The following is a 25,584-nucleotide window of genomic DNA, read 5'->3' on the forward strand; positions in this document are numbered from 1 at the left end:
GATGTCCAGTGCTGCACATTGCTTTTTGATTGCTCTCACTTGCCAGTCAGCAGTCTGGAGTGTTTTCATGTAAGCTTTTTTAGTATTGTTTTATGCTTGCCTCAAACTTTAAGTGAGGTGCTTCCAAAAAAAAGAGAAAAAGAGTGAGCGGAGTCGGGCCATGCTGCACAGTGAAAATTAGACTTTTAACTACCAAGATGAGCTTTATCCATCATTTGCTCCTAAATGGACTCATCTAATTTAGATTAATTCCTGCCACAGAAACAAATTCAGTGGATCCAAGTAGTGCGTTCCCGGGAAATTTGGAAAATGTCTGTATTTTCATTTTTCCGGCAGCTATCATTACAGAGTGAAATTCTGAGAGCACATTATTGAAATGCCAATACTTTACAGTCATTACATTGGTCCAACAGTAGTTTGAAAGGTCTGTTTCATTTCCCTTCACCCTTTTCTTGCTCTTTGTGTGTCTTATTTTGTGTCTCACCGAGTGATTGTGTGTGTGTTTCTTTATTCTTTCCTCACCCTTCTCTGTTTTCTTTTTGCCCTCTTTCATTTGCCCGTGCACCTCCCCTTTGCCTTTATGTGGCAGAGGAACAGCTGTCTCGTGCAGGGCATAAGGTTGGCCAGGCAGTCCGGCTGCAGGCTCCGCAGAGCTCAAACACTGAGCTCATTGTCTCACATACAAGCTCGCACACACACTCCCCTGTCCTACTCACACACAAGCCACATGCTCACATCCATTTAAAATCGAGGCAGGAAGGAGTAGGCAGCTGAACCCACATTAGCTGGGTTTCCATTGAAGTGCATCAGCGTGAATTATGACATCTGAAATTGGAAAAAGCTGAAAGTGAGGAATGCAATATGTGAAACATTTCATCAGCAACTTCTCAGAAAATGCCCTTTACAGTGTGTGCGGGGTGATCTAACACTGGGATGGTTTGGAGTAAAAATCACAGTGGTCTCTTTATAAGTAGCTGTAAAGTGTGCATGTGGTCATTTCTATGAAGATGCTGGACTTCAGTTTAAAACTCCAAAGAGGATTTTCTGGTGTGGTCTTCAGCTGGTGTGAGATGTGACCAGCATTAGCTGCAGGCAAACAATTTGCTCACCTCAAATCTATCCTTTACCTTTTGTCAGCCTTTTGTTTCTCTAACAGCGGCCTCTTCTTTTCTCTCTCCAAGCCAGCTGAGAAAGGAAATTTTTTTTCTCCCCACATCATTTCAGATGCTTTCTTAAAGAAGGCGCCCGATTGTGCTAGTCACCCAATCTCAATTTTATTGTGACATCTTCTTCCAGTTTCCTCCAGAAGACGTGTAAACACGATTAGGCGTGTTGATTTTTATCTTTGATTCCTTTATGACTCTGAGCTTGAGCATCGCTCCAATTTGTAGTTCATTTCCACCGCCTCGACTGGAAGTCTTAATTTATTTCTGATTTTATTTCCTCTCATTTGCAGCTCCCCCTCAAATTGTTTTTCCTTCTGTTCATATCTTCCATTCAAGCAGTTCTTTTCTCTTTTTTCTTGTTTACACTTCTACACGTCTGCCAGCTCTTGCTCTCTGGGTGTCTTTGTCCTCTTTAAGGCGAAATTAGAATCATCACCTGCTTTTGAATGAATGAATGGCACAAACTCACTTCATACATACATATATATTCATTCATATATATATATATATATATATATATATATATATATATATATATATATATATATATATATATATATATATATATATATATTAGGGGTGCAACGATACACAAAATTCACGGTTTGGTTCGGTTCGATACTTTGGTGTCACAGCTCGATATTTTTTCGATACAAAAAATGTTCATGCTTTTTTAATTTGTCATTTATTAAAATTATAAATATATATTTTAACTCAAAAGTACAGTTTTTAAATTTAGTGTTGCTGAAACAAAGTAATAAAAAAATTAATCTATCTGATCGAGAAATCACTCATCTTTGGAAAAGAGAGTTTATTACAGAGAAATGGCTCTTTCCAAAATAAAAGCTATACTATACGCTTCTTCTGGGCTATATTCTCAGCAGCATATTAAACATATCAGGTCCCCATAAGGAGAATCATGTGCTAACGGCTGTCTAAATGACTCGGGTAAAGTTTGTAGCATGCGTGCTTGTTGTTTTTGTCTGCTTCCACTTGTCTTAGCACTAGGATGATGTTGGCAATGTGCAGTCATATTCATTTTGTTCCCACTAGTGCTGTCAGCGTTAATCTGAAATGACGTTAACGCCACAACACGGCAAATCTCCGTTAACGCGCTACCGCCGATCGCCCCGTGCGTGGGGCTGGACGGCCAACACGTTAACGAGCTAACTGTGCTAACGCAGTAGTTCCCACCCATGTAATTGAGCATTGCGTGGCACATCCAACATACTGTTTTACCTTTGTCCATGACGCGCTTACCTTCAGGGTCATACGTCACATGAAGACCAAAATAGTTCCAAAGGCCAGATCTGAATGAGGGTGGGGGAGGTTCAATTTGCCATGTTGCAACGAGCTTAACTTCTGTCTTGCTAGCTTGTGCTGCGCTCAGTGGATCTGCGCTCACAGTGCAGCCTAGGCGGAGTAGTCGAACGCAGATCCACTGAGCGCTCAACACAGACAGCATCGTCAGAATAAAAGTTGATAAAATAAATTAAACTTTGTATTGTATTGTGATGTTAGTTAAAGCAGGGGGGGATGCTAAATTGACCACACAGAGCTGTTTCAAAGTTGTCTTTGGTTTTTTCACCATGTGACTAACAAAGTTGTGTTAATATGCTAGGTGGGGTGGCTCAAAATGAGACACACAGCCATCCCTGTATGTCTTTCTCTATAATTCTATCTACTATACACACAGAGAAATACCAGCTGTCTCTCTGAGCATCTATCAGTCTTTCTTTCACCATTCATGCTGCCATCCTTCTAACCATCATCCTGTCTCCTCTCGGTACAATCTGTGTGAGAGTGTCTGTCAGAGACAGAGCAGGAAGGCTGCTGGTAGATAATGTGTGCAAATTTGTGAGGGAGCATCCTGTTCTCTGTAACAAGTACACAGCGCTGTTCTGTCTCCTCTTCTGCCCGTTCATCTCCTTTCATCTCTCTAAAGCTGTTGTCCTTCCAAAAAAAGAGAAACCCCTTTAAATCTTCATCCTCCTTGATTTGCTCTTCATATCCTTCATCCATCTATCCATCCATCCTTCCATCCGTTCTTGCATCCAACTCTCGCTTGGCTGAGGGTGGTGTCGTGCAGAGAAGCCGTAAATAATTTATCTGCCTTGGTTGTTCTGCCCTGCACTGCTCCCCTCTTTTGGATGAAGAACATTTTGAGAGTAACACGCAATCCACACAGGCTCTGACAGAGGATTTGATCAATAGCCTGCACAGCTCTATTGATTAACACGTGTAGTGTATGTCAAATTATAAACAGTTGTATTTTGTTGCTGACTTTGAATGCTACAGGAATACAAAAAGATGCTTAGTAGCAATGTCAGGCAGGTTTCAAGAGGATGTGGGCAAGGCGTGCACCACAAAATACTTCCTAAAAAGAAAAACAACTTTGAGATATTACAAAACAGCAATCTTTGGTTTGTGCTGACTTAATCATTCTGAGCTTAATCTGACTGGGTGAAAATCACAATATAAGACGAGTAGATTTGGAATATTTTACCCCAAATTAATGCAGAACGATTGGAAGCAGCATCATGCAATAAGCTAGTTATTGAGACACGCTCATGAATACAGCTTACAGATGCAGTTAAATGGAAACAGAAACAGCCCCAAAACTCTAAAAATTGCAAAGGTAAGGAAGTTAGAATGTAGTTGTTTCACTTCTTTATTTCTACCTTATTTAATGAGTGTGTCCAGTTACAAGAACTCGAGAACATTTGTAATGTGTAGGGTTTTTTGTTTTTTTTAACTTGTTTACACTTTGCCTGATTCTTGCTTGGTTCCCTCTGGTGGGCAAACTGTGGCGTGCCAACACTCAAAACTTGGATTGGGGGTGTTTCTCCCATCTCTTCTTTACTTTTTAAATTTTGGTTTATCGGTTGTTATAAATCCAGACACTGATACATCGGAAAACGGCTAATATGTATTTGGAGCGACCGTGGCTCAGGGGGGTTGGGAATCGCATCTGTAACCGGAAGGTCGCCGGTTCGATCCCTGGGCTCTCTGTCCTGGTCGTCGTACTGGTGTTGGCCAGAGGGGCCGATGGCGCGATATGGCAGCCTCGCTTCTGTCAGTCTGCCCCAGGGCAGCTGTGGCTACAACTGTAGCTGCCTCCACCAGTGTGTGATTGTGAGAGTGAATGAATAGTGGTATTGTAAAGCGCTTTGGGTGCCTTGAAAAGCGCTATATAAATCCAATCCATTATTATTATTATTATTATTATTATTATTATTATATTGTCTCACCAATAAATCGGTGTGGTTATCAGGAAGGAATAGCTTTGGGGAAAAATGGTATTCCGACCCTATAGCAGATTTCCAAAGACTTTAAGATGTGGTTGCCTAACACACATTGGAGATGTTCAGATACTCAGAGTTGGCTTTGCCTTTACGTTGCCACACGTTGGTATACCAGTAGTGGTGTATATGTCTGCTGATGATGAACAGTACATATATGGCAAACAAGCTTTCACGTAAGACAGAGGCAGTGGTGGCTAATATCATTCCTCCCACACGCCATCACCACTTTATCATATAAATACAGCCCTGAGGCCACGTTCTGCACAGCATCTGTGTGTAGTCTACTGTCATCCATTCAGAGTATGTGATTGTAGCTCAGAAAGTGAATCCCCCTGAAGATGCCAGGAAAACTTTGTGAAACCCTTTCAAGTCAAAAATTACCAGTGGACCTAAATCCTGTCCACATAAAACCAGAAGGCTGAGTTCAAAAAATATATATATAAATAAAATCTTGGTGAAACACACTATTATTCAGTATTTCAGCATAGGAAAATGCAGCCTTTAATCAAAGCAGACAGCCAGCTATTAAGACTAAAGCACCCTCCCAAATGGACACACAAGTGTTATTTGTTTAGCATGAATGGACAAATGGATAAAGTCACTCTTTACGTTCACTTGGGAGCAGTTTTTTCCTGCCGTGAAAAATGATGAACGTTACAAAACCAAAGATTCGCTGTTGAACGAGTCGGAGTAGTAAGAAAAAGAGAAAAGAGAAGAAAAGATGAGACAGCTCAGAAGTATAGGAAACTTATGTGAAAAGTCAATGTATCTTTCAAGAGTTCATCAATCATCCATACACCAGCCTATGCATTCTTTATTCCTTTTTCTTCTCTTTCCCCTCTGCTTTAGAGGGAATATCTGCCCTGATCACCCCAAGTTTACCTTCCAGTGGCTTCCTTCAAGGAGTACTCTTTGTCCCACCAAGCACTCCTGAATGCAATTTGTGGTCCATCTGCGTTCAGGTTTTTGTTGGGACAGCGTGCAGAAAGGGGGTTTTCACCCTCCACAAACGTGCTACCGTGTAGTCGTCCAAAATTCCAACCACATGTTGTTGGATGCAGATGGCCTATGCATTGGTTGAATGCTGGTTGTGTGATAAGTAGGTCGTAATAAAGAAGGGGCGCGCCAGCGGCATTCATCGGGGACCAGAGAAGCATTAAAAAAATCATCAAATATCAAAAATGAAAAGCAAAAACAGTGGCCGCAGTAGACGCTTTATTGTTTTTGACATTCGGTTTAACTTTAGCTGTTTGTAAGCTAGACCGGTTGTCAGATGTTTTTGCCACTGCCCCAATCTGACAACAAATACTCGCTGCAGGTAGATGCCGAATGCCTTCCCCGTAATTCTACTCAAGCGTAAAGGAGGTCATGTACGCCCACTGTGAATGACCATCATTCAACAGAGATTGTCGAGCACCAGCTATCACCCACCTATAGCGCAGTCTTGAGATTCCTTTCCAGGTGCATGAAGATAATGGTGGGGTGTGTGATGGTGAGGTTGGGCAGCGTTAGCGTTTAACACCTTGGCCCCCAGGACGACCTCCAAGGAGACAACCACACTAGGGGTTAAGTACCTGGGACTTCAGGTTCCATCAGTTGTTTTGGAGCTCAAGAAACTCTTTGGATAATAAGAGGTTAAACATCTTCTCTAACCTGAAGGTTGCTCTTTTCAAGGACTCAGACTACCATGACCTAGATGACTGAGAACCTAAATGGACATTAGCTCAATTGAAAACCCATTAAAATGACATTTTTAACCATGTCTGGGCTTGCAGCACAGTCAGCCAGGACAGGACAAATTTTCTTCACTTAAAGTAATTCTCCAAGAAAACTTTAAAATGTTAAATACTATTAGACCTGACAACTCTCTAACGAACAGCAAACCAAACTGCATCATTCAGGAGCTCCAACTCTGCTGAACGATAAATATCATGAGTTACTTTTCTTTCAGGGCATTTTATGACTTGATCCGGTTGTAATGATCTCTTGATCTTTTGTCTCTTTTTTTGTGTCTGATTATTACCGAGCTTAATGATACACTCCAATTTCCCTCCCACTTGTGCAATGGATGAATTCAAGTTTCTTTGTTTCCTTATTCTGTGATCCAGAAAATATTAGATATTATGTCATCAAATGACTTCTGTAACTGAACTGTAATTGCAAATGGGGGGAAATAATTGGTTTGTACAAACACATGTGAAGGTGAACATATTCAGTGCAAATTAAAAACATCTCAGTTCATGTAAAAAGTAACTGCAGATGGAGTGCACATGAACACCGAAAGGGAGCGCATCAGCTTTTGATGTGTGTGATCATCTCAGACATTTTAATGCTGGAGAAAACGACTTTGAAGTTTAAAAGGCTGAACACAGCTTCTAACAAGAGAAGCCTAGCAAGAAATGTGCTCTGTATCCCAAGATATCCCTTTCTAAAACTCTCAACTCTGTTCGAGTGTGAAAATCATGACGGACAACTGTGTGACACCCAGCTGTCACATTCCAAGAGGGAGCTCCATCGCTGGGTGATGTAAAGCTGACGGGAGATGCGTGTCATAATTTGCAGGGATGGCCAGAGCAATTTGACATGGAAGACGGACAGCACTCATCCTTCCTTTCCCTTAATAGCTCTGTGACCAGCTTCTGACATTGAAAGACACACGCACAGTCTCATACTAGCCCAGATTTCAATCCCTGACCCTATTTGTTTTATAGAAGCTATTTTTGCTGTGTTGCCCTGGGTTTTATAATTTCTCAGATTGAGAACATTCAATAAACATGCGGTCTTACAGCACATAATATAGCCTGAAATACTGTTTTCAGCATGCTCTATGTAACTTTTACATAACACACCTTTTTATTGTAAATGTCTGACTAGATTGTAAAGTAACTTTAAAAAAAAGAGAAACCTTTCCAGACTCTCACTGTGACTTCTGACACCCTGTGGACTAATTTCTGTGGGAGAGACTTTGGCTGTGGTGATGTGGTGCTTTTCAGTGCTTTGCCTCATTGCCTTTCTCCTGCTCCTTAAGTCAGCTGTGACCAATGCTAGCAAATGTTAGCTTTGAAATGGAGTCCACTAATTACCAACTGGTACCCAATGCAGACCATAACACAAACTCCAAATTAGGAGAAGACCCCCCCCCCACCAAACACTTATGTGTCATGTACTATTTTGCTAATTATGTTAGCGGGCAAGCAGGCTAAAGTTAGCCAGCTAGTTGCTGCATTGGTTATCAAGCAATTTCTTAGCATTAGGAGTTATTACCTAGGGTTTTTAAACATAATACTACTCTGTAATTACGTGAAACTATTCGACCATATTCAAAAATAGTCTTTCACCCCAAGCTACCCTCAAATGTCTTTTTTGCACTAGGTCAGATATAAAATCAGAGTTACATTTATTGCTCAACAAGGATGCTGTCAGCTGGCTAGCTGTAACTTAGCTAGACAGCAAGTATCTGAAATGGGTACCTTCATGAAGAACAAAAGTATGTTTTCTATCTAATGAATGTAGAAAAGTTTGTCTTTTTATAGAGTCGTTGTCTCCAACAATGAAAGCAAACTTGGTCGCAAAGTGGTTTACAGCAGTGGTCCCCAACCTTTTTTTGCACCACGGACCAGTTTATGTCCAACAATATTTTCACAGACCGGCCTTTAGGGTGTCGCTGATAAATACAACAAAATAAAACCAGTACCGGTACCCAAAAAAAGAAGCTTTATTCATAGGGGCAATCGTGGCTCAAGAGTTGGGAGTTCGCCTTGTAATCGGAAGGTTGCCAGTTCGAGCCCTGGCTTGGACAGTCTCGGTCGTTGTGTCCTTGGGCAAGACACTTCACCCGTTGCCTACTGGTGGTGGTCAGAGGGCCCGGTGGCGCCAGTGTCCGGCAGCCTCGCCTCTGTCAGTGCGCCCCAGGGCGGCTGTGGCTACAATGTAGCTTGCCATCACCAGTGTGTGAATGTGTGTGTGAATGGGTGGATGACTGGATGTGTAAAGCGCTTTGGGGTCCTTAGGCACTAGTAAAGCGCTATATAAATACAGGCCATTTACCATTTACTATAACGCACGAAAAGACCCAGAGAAACAGAGTTAACGATAAAAACAATAAAAAATAATGATATAAACAGATAAAACCCCGTAAACCCTACATTTCACACCCGAGCCTCAACTCTCGTGGCCCAGTACCAAATGACTCATTGACTGGTACCGGTCCATGGCCCGGGGGTTGGGGACTGCTGGTATACAGTGCTTTGTTTTGGTCGCAGGCAGATTACCCTATTTGATCGTAGTTTCCATGGGGGATTACTTGTCTGCAAACGGAGACTGTTCCCTTCAGAGTACAAGGTTGTTCCTTTTGAATGACTTTGGCTGCATTCTCAGTTTCCAGTTTGTGTTGCACTTTTTCAAGCTTTACTGAGGGTAGGTTAGTAGTCAGTGTTTGTGGAGATGTTGGTGTCTTCCATGCAAACTGCAGGTGATCGCAGCAGTCTGATAGTAACTAAAGCTATCGCAAGGAGGTTTTTGGTACAACCTATTTCACCTAAGAACCTCCAGCAACCACCAGCCAACTGGTCAGGGAACACACATTTTTCCCTCAAGACCGGTGGTTGTATGTGCATGAGCAATGTGCACATGACGCTAAACAAGAAACCTCAATCATGCTAATTATGTTGCAGTACTAATTATCTTCCAGGAATTTTAACTTCCCCTTTTGAATTATCCTGTAATAGCTCCTGTAATGGTTTTTGTAATGGCTAATTATTTATATTTTTATTTTATGTGGTAGTTTTTCCTGCCTGTTGATTCCTTTCTTTGTGTGCCTTCAGGTGTACCAGGGCCTGGACATTGTCACTAATAAGGTGACAGCTGAGGAGCGCAACCAATGCACACATCACATGATCGGCTTTGTGGACCCATTAGTGAGCACCTACACGGTGGTAGACTTCAGGAACAAAGCGGTGCCACTGATATCCTTTTTGGAGCCATGTGAAAGCATGGGAGCAGTGTTTTCCATAACACCTCTTACCGCATGTTACAACAATGCCCCACCCCAATTATCAAGTACCGGTAGTAACTGCAGAGAAAGAACTGATTTCACTCTTAGTAATTGATTTTTGTAAGTGTGCACGCATCCTTGTTTTGTCATTGTGTCTTGCTGCAGATGTTGCAGTGAAGATGAAAAGCGAGAGATCTCTAGAGACTGTATTTATAGAGGAGTCTCTGTGGTAAATCTACACACGGTCTGGGCAGTCACACCCTCCTGCAGACACTGGCCGTCACACAGATGTGGAGAGAGGAGGCGATAACTAGAGAGAGGGTATTAATAGATCAGGATGGGGTGCACGCACACACACAGACACTCGCTTTTCTCTCTCTCACCCTCACCAGCGCAGCGAGGGGATGCGGTAGCTCCAAGAATAGGCTCAGTGCACCGCGAGCCTGCTGGTGGGAAAGAGGGAGAAACGGGAAGAGATGAATACAGATTAGTAGAGCTGGAGGATTTTAACTGAAAATCAGGAAAAAGAGGAAGGAGTGTGCAAGATGGTTAAGACGCCTAATGGGTGTAATGACTCTTCATCAGCCATCAAGCCTTCTCTCTACATGCCGTTCACATAAACTCTCTCCTTCTGGACCTCCTCCTCTGTGGCTCTGTTTGCTCAGTTTTCCATCCCTCTTTCTGTTTTCTCCTCCCTTAATTTTCCTCGCTGTTTGCCGGCAGTCGCCCTCACTCCTCTGCAAGTGATGAGTGACGATGGCTGATGGGCCTTTATCTTGTTTGGTCGGGTATTTATTTAATCATCCCAGAGTGGAGAAAGTAGGCGACCAGAGGGAGGGAGGAGGGGAGAGAAGGCAAGGTGCAAGATGAGAGAAGATGCGACAGAAAAAGAGGGAGAAGGAATAAGGTGTGGCACACAGGCTCTGTCTGTGTGACCTGCAGGTTTTTTTGAAAGGGGACCTGTTATGCTTTTCTATTTTACAATTACAATTACAAAAGAGGTGGGACGAATTTAAATAAAAACAGAATGCAATGATCCTCTTCGCCTCAGTCCATTTTAAACAAGCTTTGCCCCAAAGAAGATGATGATGGTGCAGGATCATGTTCACATGCGGTTTCTTCTTTGCACGATGGAGCTTTAACCTGCAGTTGTGGATAGCACAGTGAGCTGTGTTCACAGTGACAGTGAGTCACTGTGAACACATTCTGATTAAGCTGAACTAAATTGCTAATATTAAGTTTACACCTCTGACATTTGTTTCAAAGCTGTCTACTTTTTGGTCTTTCAAAAGTTTCAGGTTGCCCAGGTGGAAGCATTTCTATTGCTTATATGAGTGGTTTGTCGCAAGCTGAGTGACACGTTAGCCAAAGTGCTAGCAGCATCCCCGACTAACGTGTGCTTCGCGTTAATGTGATATTTTAAGCTGGAAGTGTTCGGTAAAAAGAAAATTCCTTCTTGCACAATGTGCATAATACTTTATGTCGGTCGACTGTTCCGTCTTGTTAGTCTGTTAATACTCAAATTTCCCATCGAGGGGGCCAGTGTGCGTTTATCATCTACCAGACCCTGTGCACGAGAAAATGCTAATTTCCTGGTTTGAGACCGGATGTGGGGTTGTGCATTTCCGGTAGCTTTACTTTGCAGTCAATCGCTACTGCGAAGATTTACTCCAAAATCATGTCCAAAACTCGAAAACAGAAAGATTGCGTTAAGTTACAAAGAGCAGAAGGTGGGAACACTCACTGCTGTTGTGTCATGAAAAAAATCTAATGATCAATTTTGACGTTTAAAGAGTTTAGATCGATCAGTTGTTTACGTCACTCAACACAAGCAGAACTGCATCACTGCAGCAGAAGACACATCGTCCACATTCAGAAGCACATCTCTGTATAGTGACTGGTCTTATGATTTAAACAGGCAAATGTTCAGCATTCAAACTACAGGTGAAGAATAGTCAAACCAGATGTTTCCCGTTAAGTCGATATCAGCTAGTCAAGTACACACCTACACAACATGTTAACAAACCGTGAAAAAAAGCCACACAAAAAATGAATCATTGCTGGTAAGGGTTTCTATACATTAGTATTTACGAAGGGTATGTTGTGACTTACCTTCAAAATTACAGTGGTCCCTCGCTATAATGCGGTTCACCTTTCACCTCGCTGTTTCGCGGTTTTTTTTTTAGTGCAAGTTTGCATGCTTATTTTTTTTTATGTCACATGGTGTCCTGTGTCCTGTGTCCTGATCGCTGCAGACGATCTCCTCCGTGACGTCTCTCCTGTACAGTACAGAATCGCTGCATCGATCACTAGCAGTGTGACTCTGAAGTGCAGTGCTGTATGTCCACGATGTCCACGAAACGTTTTGCACCGTCAAAAAATAAAATTGGCTACTTGATTTCACCTATCGCTGGTTATTTTTAGAACATAACACCCACAATAAACGAGGGACAGCTGTTTACAGATACTGAGAAATATAACATTTGAATCCCTTTTCTCTTTTGCTCGGAGGTGCGGGGGAAAAAATATCGACAAGTCGATGAACATCATTTACAGATATATTGGGTAAATGCCCAAGACATCTATAGAAATGTAAATCGCCGCTTGATTCATTCATTTGCTAAACTTGTTTTGGACCGTAAACCAGGCACGAATAGGACACCGGAAACAAAGCTCCCCACAGGAGTTTCCGCACCGGAAGTAGCATATGCTAACGTGCACATAGTCTATTGAGCTGACTTTTTTTTTTTTTTATTAGTAAAATTAACATACAGACAAAATGCACCATATATTACACATTTAGAGAATAAACATTCCTTACATATTAGCAACTTTCATACATAGGAAAAAGAAAATATAAAGATGGGGTCACTTAATTTAACAGAATATTAACTCACTAAATCAAAATCTTCCACAAAGAAAACAAAAAAAGCAGCCTTTTTCTTTTTAACTAAAGTCAAAGATTTAACCAACAGGTTTAAGTCGTTTTTCCAGTACGCTAGCGTTGGTTTGGTCTTAAAAAACCGACATTTATTTATAAATTGCTTGCACAAGATTAATAACACATTAACACCATAATTAGCTTTCTTTTCTTTCAAAAACACTCCAAACATTATCATATTTAAGGTAAATGGGTTAATTTGAATCCCACTGGAATAAAGCCAGGTACAAAATATTTGTATGAAATTGCACAAAAAGAATAGATTGTCCAAATCCTCCTCTTCTGTTTCACAAAATACACAATTACCAGTTTCTATTTTGAATCTATCACCAAGGAGTCTATTTGTCGGGTAAATTTTATTCAAAATTTTAAATTGGACTTCTTTCCCTTTAGAAGGGATAGGGAAGGTGATATAATCAGTTCTTATTTTTTCAATTTCTTCCCTTTGGAAATCTTTTAATATGTAATTACGTCTACTATTGAGCTGACTGGTTCAGCTGCCCGTCACTACCAGATCAACTGCTCATTTGCGCATGTTCGAAGGTAACTCTACTTGGACAAACTGCCCGAAATGCGTTGACGGAAACATTTCAGGGATTTTGAGCCATTCTGCACTCCAGATGCGTTAATTGTGTTATTATTATTATTTTTTTAAATCACGTTAATCGTGATGATGGCGTAATCTGTGATAACGTGTTAATATTTGGCAGCACAAATAAAAATACAAACAAATTTCATGTATCCATCCATTAAGTCCAATAATATTTGAGTGTTTTGAAATACTACTGATGCTGTTAACTTCAACAGTAGCATAAAGGGAAAACCCAGAATTCCTGAAATACTGGTTCATAAAGTTTTCATTAGGAATATGATGTATTCACTCTTTCTACCTCAATTAAACAATAATGATATTTTTAATTACTTTAGATTGTACATGAATGCACAACAATGTCCTGGAATTGTTAAGCCATGCAAAATACGCTGGGATAAACTTCTTCCTTGACACATTCCAACATAGATGACATGCACAAGAGGAACAAACTGCCAATCATTGTTGGAGGAACAAACTATTACATTGAGTCTCTGCTGTGGAAAGTCCTGTTGGACACTGGCGTAAGTGTCATAGATGCTCAACTTGAATACACCGCTCTCTGTCCTTTCTGTCTTTTGTACTGTTAATCTCTTAAATGTATAAATGTCTTATTATCTTTACCCATTTTACTTTTGATAACAACATTAAGCCAGAGTGCTTAAGCTTTCGCAGCTTGAAGATAATGTAATATTTCACTTTAGTTTCATTTCTTCATGCTGCATAGTCATTTACTGTTAATAAAACTGCCACGGGTGCTTTTTCTCATCTTAATCTCTGTTTTCATTGCACATTACTTCTGACTCTAGGCACCGCTCTAAACGGACCTTGTAATGTGTTAAAGATTTGGAAGCAGGAGCTTAATGGCAGTGTTCGAGGGCAGGTTTTGCAAATACAACTTGTCTCGCAGCAGGAGAACGAGGAGCCGGGGGACGGAGGGGATGGGTCTCCGAACAGGAAGCTCGAGCTCGAGAAACTGGGAGGAGCTGAGTTGCATAAACGACTGGCCGAGGTGGACCCCGATATGGCTGCCATGTTGCACCCAAATGACAAGCGCAAGATAGCCAGGTGATACAGCTGGTGAAGGGTAATCTGTCAGTTTTAGTGATGTGGATGTTGTGTTGGGGCATGTGTTGTGCTCCATGATGTGTAGCATGCACTCTGGCCTCAGGTTAAGTTACCCAGTTCTTTAATATGAGCTGGTAAGGATGATCTTTTCCTCTTAACCTGAGCACACAGCCACAAGTTTGGTTTCGATTTAAATCTCAACAGGTCGAGAGTTTTGGTGTGTTGGTTTTTGAAGCTCACTTTGAAAGTATCCTGGTGAGAAAAGGATTGAGAGATTGTTTGTTCTTCATAATTATTTGTATTTTTTCTTGTTTTATGTCTTCATTTTTCTGAAGGATATGCCCCTGGTGCAGCAATAATGAACATTCTCACCACTTTTAAATTGTATTCTTCATTTGACCGGATTGTTATGTAATTTCAGTTTACCCTCCCAGGCCTTATAAACAAGGAGTTCAATAAAACTTCATAGTACATGTGGATTTCAAGTGTTTGATTTGAACTTAAAACTTACACAGGAGTCTGCAAATCCACAAAGAGACGGGGATTCCACATAGCCGCTTGCTGGAGGAGCAGAGGGGGCAGGAAGGCGGTGATGGTCTTGGGGGGCCGCTAAGGTACAAAGACCCCTGCATCTTCTGGCTGCATGCTGACATGGAGGGTAAGGAGGGAGACTTGTAGATGTGCTCTTTGTGTGGGGGAATAAAACAAGCTTTGAAATGTGGAAAGTGTCTTTATTTCCATGCTACATTTGTCATATCTACTTCTTTCTGTCCTTCAGCTCTAGACAAGCGGCTGGATGCTCGTGTAGAAGATATGTTGTCTGCAGGAGTGATACAGGAGCTTAGAGACTTCCACATCCGATACAATCGACAGAAAATCCAGGACAACAGGTAAGGAAATAAGGTGAGGTGTCCGCTCACCTGAATGAACGCAACCAACCAGATCCTGTTCATCCTGATGGTTTTTTAGGTTATTTGTTTTTTTTTTTCTCCTGTCAAAGAAATATGCTGTTCTAGATAAAGCCCACAGTGTTTAGACTTCTGTTCTTGTGGGACTAATATTATTCTAGAATGTCCAGTAATTATTAATAATAAGGGATAAGCCTATTTATGTCTGACGCTACCAGGGGAGTCTAGTATTTTCTGCTAATTACTTTAGTGCCTCCAAGAATTTTAATTCCATGCTGAAGATAACTCTATAATTGTATTCTTGGATTGTACTAGAAGAATTTTTATGATTAACAGCTCAAAATAATCCTTTTTTTATACAAGCTTTGGATTGGTTCCTTTCTCACTTGCCCCCTTTTCCCCTTTTGTGATTGGCTACCTCTCACAAACAGAAAGTTATAGATTGGTGGGGCTTCTGTTCCCACAGCTAGTGCTACAGATGTCCATAATCCTGAGATGACTATATTAATGATATGTGCTCTCATTGACATCATAATTCAATAACCATCTTCAATAAGTTAAACTCAACTGGCCCTATACAAAAATATGTTTTCTTGAAATTAGCTTAAAACAACATTCTCTGTCAGAAACAATGCCGAATTAACCCTGAATAAATTAAGGCATGCTGAAGATAATTTCCATCTGATAAACAAAAATTAATGTGGAGTAGAGTGTAGAATTCTCGAGCGATCTGTTAATATTAGCGCAGGTTAGCTAGGTTTCAGTGTAAGCTCATTTGATGCTAACTTTAGCTGAGGCTTGTTAAGAGGTAGAAAACAAAATATGTTACCATATTTGGAAAAGATGGTAAAATGGTAGTGCATGGGAGTCAACACTACAAGGGGTTGCTAGTTTACAGTATACTGTAAATTAAAAGTTAGCTTGCAGCTAGCACTGTTAAATCAATTGAGATGTTAATTTTGGGAGGGGAAAAAGGAAATTAAATTATGAAACTGAAAATTAAGAGTTGTCATTTTTTTAAGCCTTTCATAGTTTTCACCATTTTGTTTAGTACAGCTTGTGCATCATTAGCTAACACTAGTATTAGCTAGGTAGCTCATGGCTTGCTCCAGGCTAGCTCCGGGCTATAAGTCAGAGCTGATAGAAAATTAGCATACTAGTTGGCCAAGTTATAAAAACATCAGATTCTAAGGACAGCAGTTTTTGACATTTGGCTTTATTTTTTTCTTTGGAGTTGTGCTTCTGTTTTTTTTGTTTGTTTCTTTTTTGGGGGGGATTGCCTTGCAGTGTTCTCAGGTAAAAGCACTAACCTTGCTTAATTGACAAGACAGATTCTTCAGGGTTTATTTTTATGTTCAGCAACACTTTCTTTGGCAGCAACTATTCCCCACTATCTCTACCAGGACATTTTTAGATTTAGCTCTAGCAGCTACCTACTCACCATATGCTGCAATACACAAGATAACCTGCATTTTATTTATTGTATTCAGTTTCCATATGGTATTCGGATTTTTTATATATTGTTTCCAAGTAGGCAGGTAAAAAACGATTCATGCTATTCTGAGATTTAACATTCGTTGTCTTTATTTTGTATCTACATCACTACATTACATTTTTGTTAACTTTGTCTTTCCATGTCCTGTGTGTGACATGAAATGTGAAGACCAAAAAGAAAGAGAGATGTGAACACTGCTGTGTGTCTCTGTTGGCAGTCGATATTGATAGTGTATGATGGGGTGTGGCTGCAGGGAGTTGATGCACTGGTGGAACGTTGCCCAGGAACCTTCCGGTTCCCCTCCCTTTCGTTTATTTCATCACCCTATCTCACCTCCCTCGTCCTCCTCCCTGTCCCTCCATCTCTGCCTCTATTGCCCTCTGAGCAATCTGATCATCCATGCACTTTACCCCCCCCCCCCTCTCTCTCTCTCTCTTTCTGTCTGTCTTTCTCTGCTTTGCCCTCATGTCTCCATCCCCAGCTGGCTGCTGTGGCCAGACATCAAGGTCAGATCTCCACCCCCTTCCCTGCCTCCCTCTCTTCCTCTGTCTTTCTTTTCCTCCCTCCATTGACTCTACATTTCCTGTGCTCAGACGCTATTCTCAAATTTCTGTCTCTGCCTGTCTAGCCAGATTTATTTTTGTTATTTCCTCTTGTTGTTTCTCTTACAAGCCTAGAAATTAGGGACCTGAAATAATCCTTTTTATTCTAATATTTGCTGTGCAGTGTATTTGAGGAAGAGAATTAGATAAAAGCAATTTTGTGTGTGTGTGTGTGTGTGTGTGTGTGTGTGTGTGTGTGTGTGTGTGTGTGTTTTATTATAAAGATATCTTATTTGCATTTCAATGTAGAAACCTTACCTGCAAATAACAAGTAAAAGGACACAAAGTGCAAAATGTTATTATTCAGTTATTAGTTCTGATATCTGGTACAAATATGGGTGGATACTCAGTTAAGCACTTCTTACATCTTCAGACATCAGCTAGTGAAGGTGAAAATTCCCATAACAGGTAGTCGCCAAAGTAGGATGCTCTTTCGCTATGTGGATTTGCTAGAATCTAAGCCCAGACTGCGCACATGGAGCATTTCTAAGCAATAATCAGACATTTGTTTCATACTTGGCAACTCCGTCATCACTTCGTATCAAGAATTTGTCCTGCAGTGAAGCATAAAGCTCCACTCCACTTGTTTGCACTTCTTGATTATGTATTGAAGCTGGAGGGATGTCTCAGGGAATGTTTTCTATTTTCTATAGGATTTCTGATTAGGGCTGCTCAATTAATCGAATTTTAATCACGATTACGATCTGGGCTTTCAACGATCATTAAAAAGTGACTGAGCCGATTATTAGCCCCTCCCTAATTTATCCGCGACACCTTAAAGGCCGGTCCGTGAAAATATTGTCGGGCATAAACCGGTCCGTGGTGCAAAAAAGGTTGGAGACCGCTGATTAAGAGGACCCGAGGGAAGCTCGGAAAGCTAAGCAGAAGTTATTTGGAGAGTGACTGCCGTTGGTTGAAAAGAGAGTTTAAAAAAAAAAAAACTTCAGTGGTGTTGCACACTATTTTATATTATTTTTTTAAAGTCATTGTTAACCCTTTAAAGCCGGTCAGAGCTGCATGCTCCGTTTTGCGTAACTATTGTTAAATCCCTGTAGAACCTGAACCGTGTAAGCTAGCGCAATAATTTGTTTTGCATATGAAACCGGAGGAGTTGTACTTACATCTGATGCCATCAGCTTGTCCTCGGTCACGGTTTCGTTCCACATATAGCTTTGCAAAAATTGCATAAAAAGTGCTTGCAGGAACAAAAACATAATATTCCAGAAACACGCTTTGCCGATCCTATCAGCTGTTCGTAACACTTCCCACAGTGAAATGATGCACCTGCTGTTTTCTTTGCAAATCTGCATCATAGGATTGTTTTTTGTTTTTCCTGCAGTATATAAAAATTGCTGTATCTCCAAAATAAAACTATGAAGACACTCAAAATAAATTTCCTGTTGTTGTAAACTATTTTTTGCAACTTTATTGTATTTAAAGTTTTGAGGGATAAACCTCTTAAATTTCTCCAAGTAGAAATATATGTAAACAAAACAAAAGCGATTTTCAATTTTTTTTGTAGTTTATTGCACTTTTTTGCAATTTATGTAATTACTATGGACTTAATGCATACATATTATTAAAATATGGGCTATAACAGTTGTATTGATGTATAGCAACTTGAAATGCTCCCACAAATGGCACTACAGCATGTAAAAAAAATAATATAAGCTCTGGTGGACTTGGTTCTATAGTAGGTCTTAAAGGGTTAAATAAATATCGTCAAATAATCGTGATCTCAATTTCAGTGAAAATAATCGTGATTATCATTTTTGCCATAATCGAGCAGCCCTATTTCTGATTATCACAAAAACAAGGTCATAAAAGTTTGACACGTCACTGTTTTGTTCAGACAGGCACAAATTCATCCCCTCACACTTGGCGATGGTGGGAATGAAGAACGCCCTTTTAACTTTTTTAGTGCTGACTGCAGTCACAAGAAGTAAGATTGTAGCGTTACAAACGCTACAATCGGCGGCCTATTTTGTACTGCTTTACAAAAGCTAAAGTATTTCCGGTCAGTTTCAGGCTGCCTTGTCTAAATAAAGGAAAACTGGAAAATAATCAGATGAGAATGTATTTTACAGATATTGTCACAGCAGTTATTCTGCTACTGCTAGCACCTGGAAAAGCCTGATTTAGCCTTGAACTGGCTGCAGTGCTCAAATTGGGGTGGTGTGCTCTGACATTTACTAAAATGCTCCGTCTGGCAAGTTCACCAGAGGATTCTGCCCCAGCCTTGTGTCAGCCCTGGTCACCATACTGGATTTTTAGTAGCCATGGGTCCCTCCGTCTGCTCGTGTCATTCTGTCACTTTCTCTCTTGAAGGGCTTCACATCTGTTCGCTAAGAGTTTAGGAAGCGACAGAGAGATGGAGGAGTAAAGGATGAAATGAGTCACCAGCGAGTGTATAAATATCAAGTTGAAGGCCGAAAGCTTTTATGTTGATGGATAATGTTTCCTCCTCTCCTCTCCTCTCAGTCAAGACTATCAACATGGGATTTTCCAGTCGATCGGTTTTAAGGAGTTTCACGACTACCTGACGGCTCCGGAAAGCAGCACCCAGCAGGAGAAAGACTCTCTACGAGACAAAGGTTAGAGAAACACCTGATCAAAGTCACTCAGATGGAGTTGGATGCACTGGCTGGTGGACTGCTGATCAACCACAACAATCAGGTTTTGTTTTTTGTTTGTTTTTTTTGTCCTCCCTTCATTTTGTGCTTCATCTAACGACCAGCTTGTTTTTCACTCACTCAGGTATAGAAGCTTTGAAGATAGCTACAAGGCGTTACGCCCGCAAACAGAATAAATGGGTCCGCAACCGCTTCCTCAGACGTGAGTACCATTCACCCATGCAGTGAGTGTGTGAGTCGGGTGTGGGGGGTGTATTGGTGCTGCAGACAGATCCTTAGCAATCAGCACTCTGTAACAAGATGAGATTCGTGCACTCTATTAGAGACACAATAAGCCTCTCAGCCCACTGTACTGTGTTCCTGGGTACAGAGATGGCGTGTGCGTGCGCCACCTTTTTAAAGCTTTTGTTTCAGTTATTGTTATTGCCCCTTCCAGGCAAACAGAGACATGTTTGCGACCTGTTTTAAAGTCTTTCGGCTCCTCATCATACAGTTTTTGAACGTTTAGTAAGCTGAAAATTTATGCGACACAGCAGAGAAACCTGAGTGAACGTTAATTAATTCCACCTCAGTTGCCATTGTTGCCTGATCGGGATATTCGACTGATATGCTGGTATATTCATAACAATTTTAATGCAAAAAGGCAAAATTAATGTTAATGTTCATCACAGTTCATCACAGTCTTCCCTCCCCAAGGAGCTGTTTTGTGGTTCCTTTCAAACAGCTGTAGAAAGGCTGACACCACTCTGACGTCTTTCACAAATAAATCACATGTAAGCACAATCAACTCATTGATTTCTGTTTTAAAAAACAAAAGCCTCGATGGAAACCATAAACTGTGGCTTCAGTTTCCTTATTTGGTGAACATCTAAATCCAAGTTTTATTTTTGCAAAATGATTTTACGGTTTGAAAACATCCCGTGTAGCTCAGCAGGGAAAACCACAGCATTCATTTAATCACTGGGACAAAGTTAGATTTGATTTTATGCAGCATGTGCGCACCACTGTGACGTAGTGATTGGATAATGTTTCAAGATCCATCCCCAGCGCACACCTGCAGCTAAGACCTGTGAAAGCTTCAACCCCCTGTGCTTCCAAATGCATAGAAATGAACTTCAGTGTTTGGTTACCTGCCAGAGCAGCTGCCACTGCAGAACGGACAAGACTGCCCACCGCAGCCAAAATCAACCTGAGATTGGAAAGTGGTGATTTGCCACCGTGAGTCAGTTTAAAGTGTAGAGAGTGCGTAAGAGCAGAGTGTGTAGTGCGTCTCTCTTCCCTTGAAAAGGAAACCTGGTCCCACCGGCAGCATGCCCTGCAGTAACCCTGCCTCCTAATCCTGTTAGGCCCAAGTGGCTTAAGGCCACGCCAGGCCCTAAACCTCAATACCCCTCTTTCTGACCGCCTGCCTACCCGCTGCACACGCCATATGGACTACATCACATGTGTGCACGCGTCTGTCTGTGTTGCAGCTATAATCATAGAAACATGCAGTAATCTGTCTAAGATTGTCTACTTGTGTTCACGTGTGTGCTTTTAAGTGTGTCCTGCCTTTAGACAATCCATATAATACTGCCCCCCTCTTACACACACACACACACACACACACACACACACACACACACACACACACACACACAGACCCTGCTTAGACTGTGCTCTGTCTGCTGCATCAGGCCTGAAAATGCAGGTGGCAGCAGAGGAGATTAGCTCTCCTCAAAGACCTCAACCTCCCATCCAATGAAGTCTCAGAGGAAATACTTTTGCTTTGTTAAATTTGTGGATGTTATGATCAGAACTTTGTTGGTATTTTTTTTTTTTAATTTATGGACCATGATCGTTTTTATTCACTGGATTAGAGAAATATAAACCAGAGCAAGAACAGCGTCAATCAGGCAAACATCTCTTTGAGTCAGACCAAGAGTAGCTATAAAAAGTAGTCCCTTGGAAATATGTGCAGCAGTAATCTACTGTAGCATTTACTGAGGACTGCATTTTTGCTTGCTTTATTTATTTATTCTTTTTGTTTCAAAGAGTTGAGTGTACAAGTTACAGCAGATAACAAGAACTTTCTAAAGTTTTTAAAGTATAAAGATATTGGTCTCAATTTTAAGGGTGACTAGACAAACGGATATACTAAGAAAGTATCTTTGTTGTGAAGATAAACCATCCCTGGCGTCGTGTTTCTTCTGGTAATACACACAAATTTACCAGGAAGTCCATTTGAAGAAACACATCAGTCATTTGAAGGATTTTTGCTGCGAATACCAAAACACTGCACAGTTAAGTTATCACAAGGAAGAATTTGAAGGACAGCCTTTTTGACAGGCACCAGATAAATGGCTTGAAGAAGGCCTTCGTGTTACTAGATAAGAATGTACAAGCTCATATTTAATTACCCAATGCACCAGCCTTGTAGGGTGGCTTTGCTGCAAAAGCTGAGTCATGAGGGACTGTGTTGCCGGATGACCTTCTCTGTTTGTGTGGTTCTGGAAACATGTTGTTCTTGCTGTTGACTCCATTGACGTTGTTTTTGTCGGTGTCTGTGCAGAGATGGTAAAGTGTTTCATTGTTACAGATCAGGACAGAATTATTTGGCGAGATTTACAGTTCCACACGCACTGAAGCGTCCTCACTGCATAATACTTCCAGCACCGTGTTTCACTAAGGGGGGTGGTGTTCTTTGGGTTGATCGCCTTCTTTCTGTAAACATAAGCAGCGTCTAGTTCTAGTTTCGTCTCATCTGACCAAAGGATGTGCAATATTCCAGTATTGCATAATCTTTCTCCAGGCTGCCTTAGCTATTTCAGTCTGGCTTGAAGGTGTCGCTTCTGAGAAGGGAAGTTTTTCTTCTTCTGTAGCCTCACAGTCCATTCCTGTGCTGGCTTCTAGTGACTGTCTTTTTTGAGACTACAATTCCCAGCTAGATTAAGTCATTCACTTGTGTTTGGCATTGGTTCTGGAGTCTTTAGGCATATCTCTCACTGGTTTCCTTTCCAGATTCTTTGAAATCTTTCACTTCCTGCCTCTCCTAGGCTTGTTCTGTCCTGTGTGGCTCACTTTGAATTTCTTGATGATACTTTGACTCCTGTTCCTGACACGTGGAAACGCTGTAATAATGTTTTGTATATGTCCTACTTTTTGAGCATCACTTCTTCTTTTTCTAAAGCCCAAAAATGCCAAAAAGTCTATTTTTGGCACGATGCTTTCCCAAGTGACAGTTCAAAGACATGCTGAAGTTTTTAGACTGTTTAAATTGTAAAATAACTCTTAGTTTTAACTTGATTTTACACACTTTGAGCATTACAAAGGTAACGCGCATCAGCTTTTGTTTACAGCTGGAGTTTTTGTATCATTGGGATCCAGTCAATTCTCAGTGTCAGTAACTAGCAGAATACTGTTGGCTGTAGGGCAGCGGGGCGTTTATTGTAAAATCTGACCCAGTTCCTTTGAAAATAAATCAATCTACAGGCTGTTGGAGCCAACCAAGAGAGTTGGGGAAGGTCTGAGTTAGTCACATCTGCTCAGATAGTAAAAACACACATATTAGATTAATTAAAGATTTGCCCAAGGACAGCCCTGTAATGCTACCCCTGGTTGGGGGATGCCCCTAACCAAAGTTTTGCTCTCATCCACCTTTCTGTTCTGCATCATCTCCGTTGACCTCTCTGTCTTGCTCTGACTGCTGACCTCCTTTTCTGTTTCGCCCGAGTCCCACACATGCCCGCACAGATGCCGGCAGGCCTCAGCTGAGCAGGCTAATCTCTTGAAGCGTTACAGAGCTGCTGGGAATGTGCCCCGACCACACAAACACGGGCAACAGGGTCGCTGGGGTCTGCGCAGACCAACCCAGGCATGCAGAAACTAGTGGGTCAAAGGGAAAGACAAATTGAAAACGACAGAGCCTCAGTCAGGCTAACAATGAAGTAGATTAAAGAAGCTAGAACATAATCTGAATGCTGACTTTATATGTAGGCTGAATCACATGCCTCGAAGGCACAAGTTTAACCCAGTTTTACGGTTCACGTTTAGTAGCAAATGTCAGAGCGAGAGTTGGTGGGCGTTCAGTGCTTTAAATACTTCTCAGCAGGATACGTGGTTGTTGATGGACTCAGCTCTGGTTGCTGTGAGGATTTAAGCACCAGGTCAGCCAGCTTAGAAGAAATCAAGCTTAATTTGACTTGCCTTTATTTGGGGCTGTGTGTGGGTGTACACCTATAGTGTGTGCGTGGCGAGGGGGGTGGAGTTAATTAGTTGATTTAATTACCCTTAAACTACATAGTAATCTGAGGTTATATTCCTTTTATCAGGTGCTGAATCTAATGCAGATGAGGCAGCTCCCTCTGTTTAGTAAAACTCCCACAAGGCAGGCATACAAGTGCAAACAGCACCTTGTAACCAGGTTACGCAGGTGTAGTTTGACCAAGGCCTCGTGAGCGTTAAGTAACAGGGGGATAGGTGTCTTTCAGTCCCAGGAGTAAATGAGTGAGTGAAGGATGGATGGAGGGCGACTGAGAGGAATGGCACATGGACGGCTGGGTTGGTTAAAGAAGGGAGAGTAATTTGATCCAGCTGAGGCAACAGGTGTGGGGTGAGTTTACACCCTTGTCCACTAGCAAGTGTGAAACCTTCATGAACTCTTTCTCTCTCTCTCTCACACACACGCGCGCACACACACACACACACACACACACACACACACACACACACACACACACACACACACACACACACACACACACACACAAATAAATAAATGCAATCTCATACCATGGATAAAAACAAGACTGTGTTGTTGTTGCCAAAGAGACCTCTCTGTGACCTCCGCTCAGCAGACGGGCAAGATATGTTTAGGCGGAAACGTCAAACGCTGACGAGAAATCTAAAATCTTATTTTGCTGAGGTGAGGTGGGGAAGAGATGGTGTAATAAGAAAAAGACTCGTCTCTACTCCTCAGAACAAATATAACTGGCTTGTCATAGAGGATTCAACCGCTACGCCGCAGTGGCTCATACAAATGCCACAGGGTACATGTGAATCAGGAGAGACAGTCATTCATTACAAAACACATCTGCCATTGTGAAAAACATAGAGTGACTTATAGTTGTGTCTGTAAGTATTTGGACATTGCCAGGTTTTGGGGGGGTTTTTTTGTAATTTTGCCTCCTTTATGGGGTTTAATGGTTTATGAATTCCATCCATTTGTATTCACAGTCCCATTGTCTGAGCCTCAAAACTATCTGGGCAGTTCACTGTCTATGTCAGGGGTGTCCAGCTCCAGGCCTCAAGGGCCGGTGTCCTGCAGGTTTTAGATGTGTCCTTGATCCAACACAGCTGGTTTAAATGGCTAAATGACCTCCTCAACATGTCCTGAAGTTCTCCAGAGGCCTGGTAATGAACTGATCATTTGATTCAGGTGTGCTGACCCAGGGTGATATCGAAAACCTGCAGGTAACCAGCCCTTGAGGCTTGGACTTCCCCACTCCTGGTCTATGAACTGTGAGAGCAGTAATGCTGACCCAAAATAGTTTGCCCATTTAAAAAAAAAAAAAAAAAAAAAGTAGGTGAAGGATGCTAAAGTCTTCCGTATAAACAATTGGTGCCACTTGTTGTTTTTTTCCACTTACGAGAAGTTGATCTCTTGTTCATGCAAAGTCCAGGAACTGCTAGCCTGCACTCTTAGCTTATCTTCACACTTCACAGCTAATTAAAGCAAAGCGACTTCCGCTGCACTTTTCGGTTAATGCGGCAGCTTCTCTCGCACACTTTAATTTCTGTGGAGTGTGAGGCTGCTGTTTGCTGTTGAGCGATGTGTCAAAGAACTTTTAGGAAGATCCAACTGCATTTACAGATTTGCTTGCCACGCTTCTCCTCTCTTCTCTTT

The 25,584-nt window shown here is 41.5% G+C and overlaps 1 protein-coding gene across 4 annotated transcripts in view; it reads left to right on the forward strand.

The window, feature by feature from the left end:
• Nucleotides 1–25,584, forward strand: part of trit1 (tRNA isopentenyltransferase 1) — a 49,916-nt gene that overhangs the window by 17,921 nt on the left and 6,411 nt on the right. Inside the window, exons 2-8 of one of the 4 annotated variants that reach the window (XM_076879231.1) lie at nt 9,295–9,435; nt 13,420–13,522; nt 13,873–14,062; nt 14,578–14,720; nt 14,841–14,952; nt 19,549–19,661; nt 19,825–19,902. In XM_076879231.1, the coding sequence (XP_076735346.1) occupies nt 9,295–9,435; nt 13,420–13,522; nt 13,873–14,062; nt 14,578–14,720; nt 14,841–14,952; nt 19,549–19,661; nt 19,825–19,902 (880 nt within the window). The remainder of the gene's footprint in view (nt 1–9,294; nt 9,436–13,419; nt 13,523–13,872; nt 14,063–14,577; nt 14,721–14,840; nt 14,953–19,548; nt 19,662–19,824; nt 19,903–25,584) is intronic. The other 3 variants (XM_076879228.1, XM_004574351.3, XM_076879230.1) reach the window with 3 other exon arrangements.

This window comes from Maylandia zebra, linkage group LG22, assembly GCF_041146795.1.
Source record: "Maylandia zebra isolate NMK-2024a linkage group LG22, Mzebra_GT3a, whole genome shotgun sequence".
Lineage (NCBI taxonomy): Eukaryota > Metazoa > Chordata > Actinopteri > Cichliformes > Cichlidae > Maylandia > Maylandia zebra.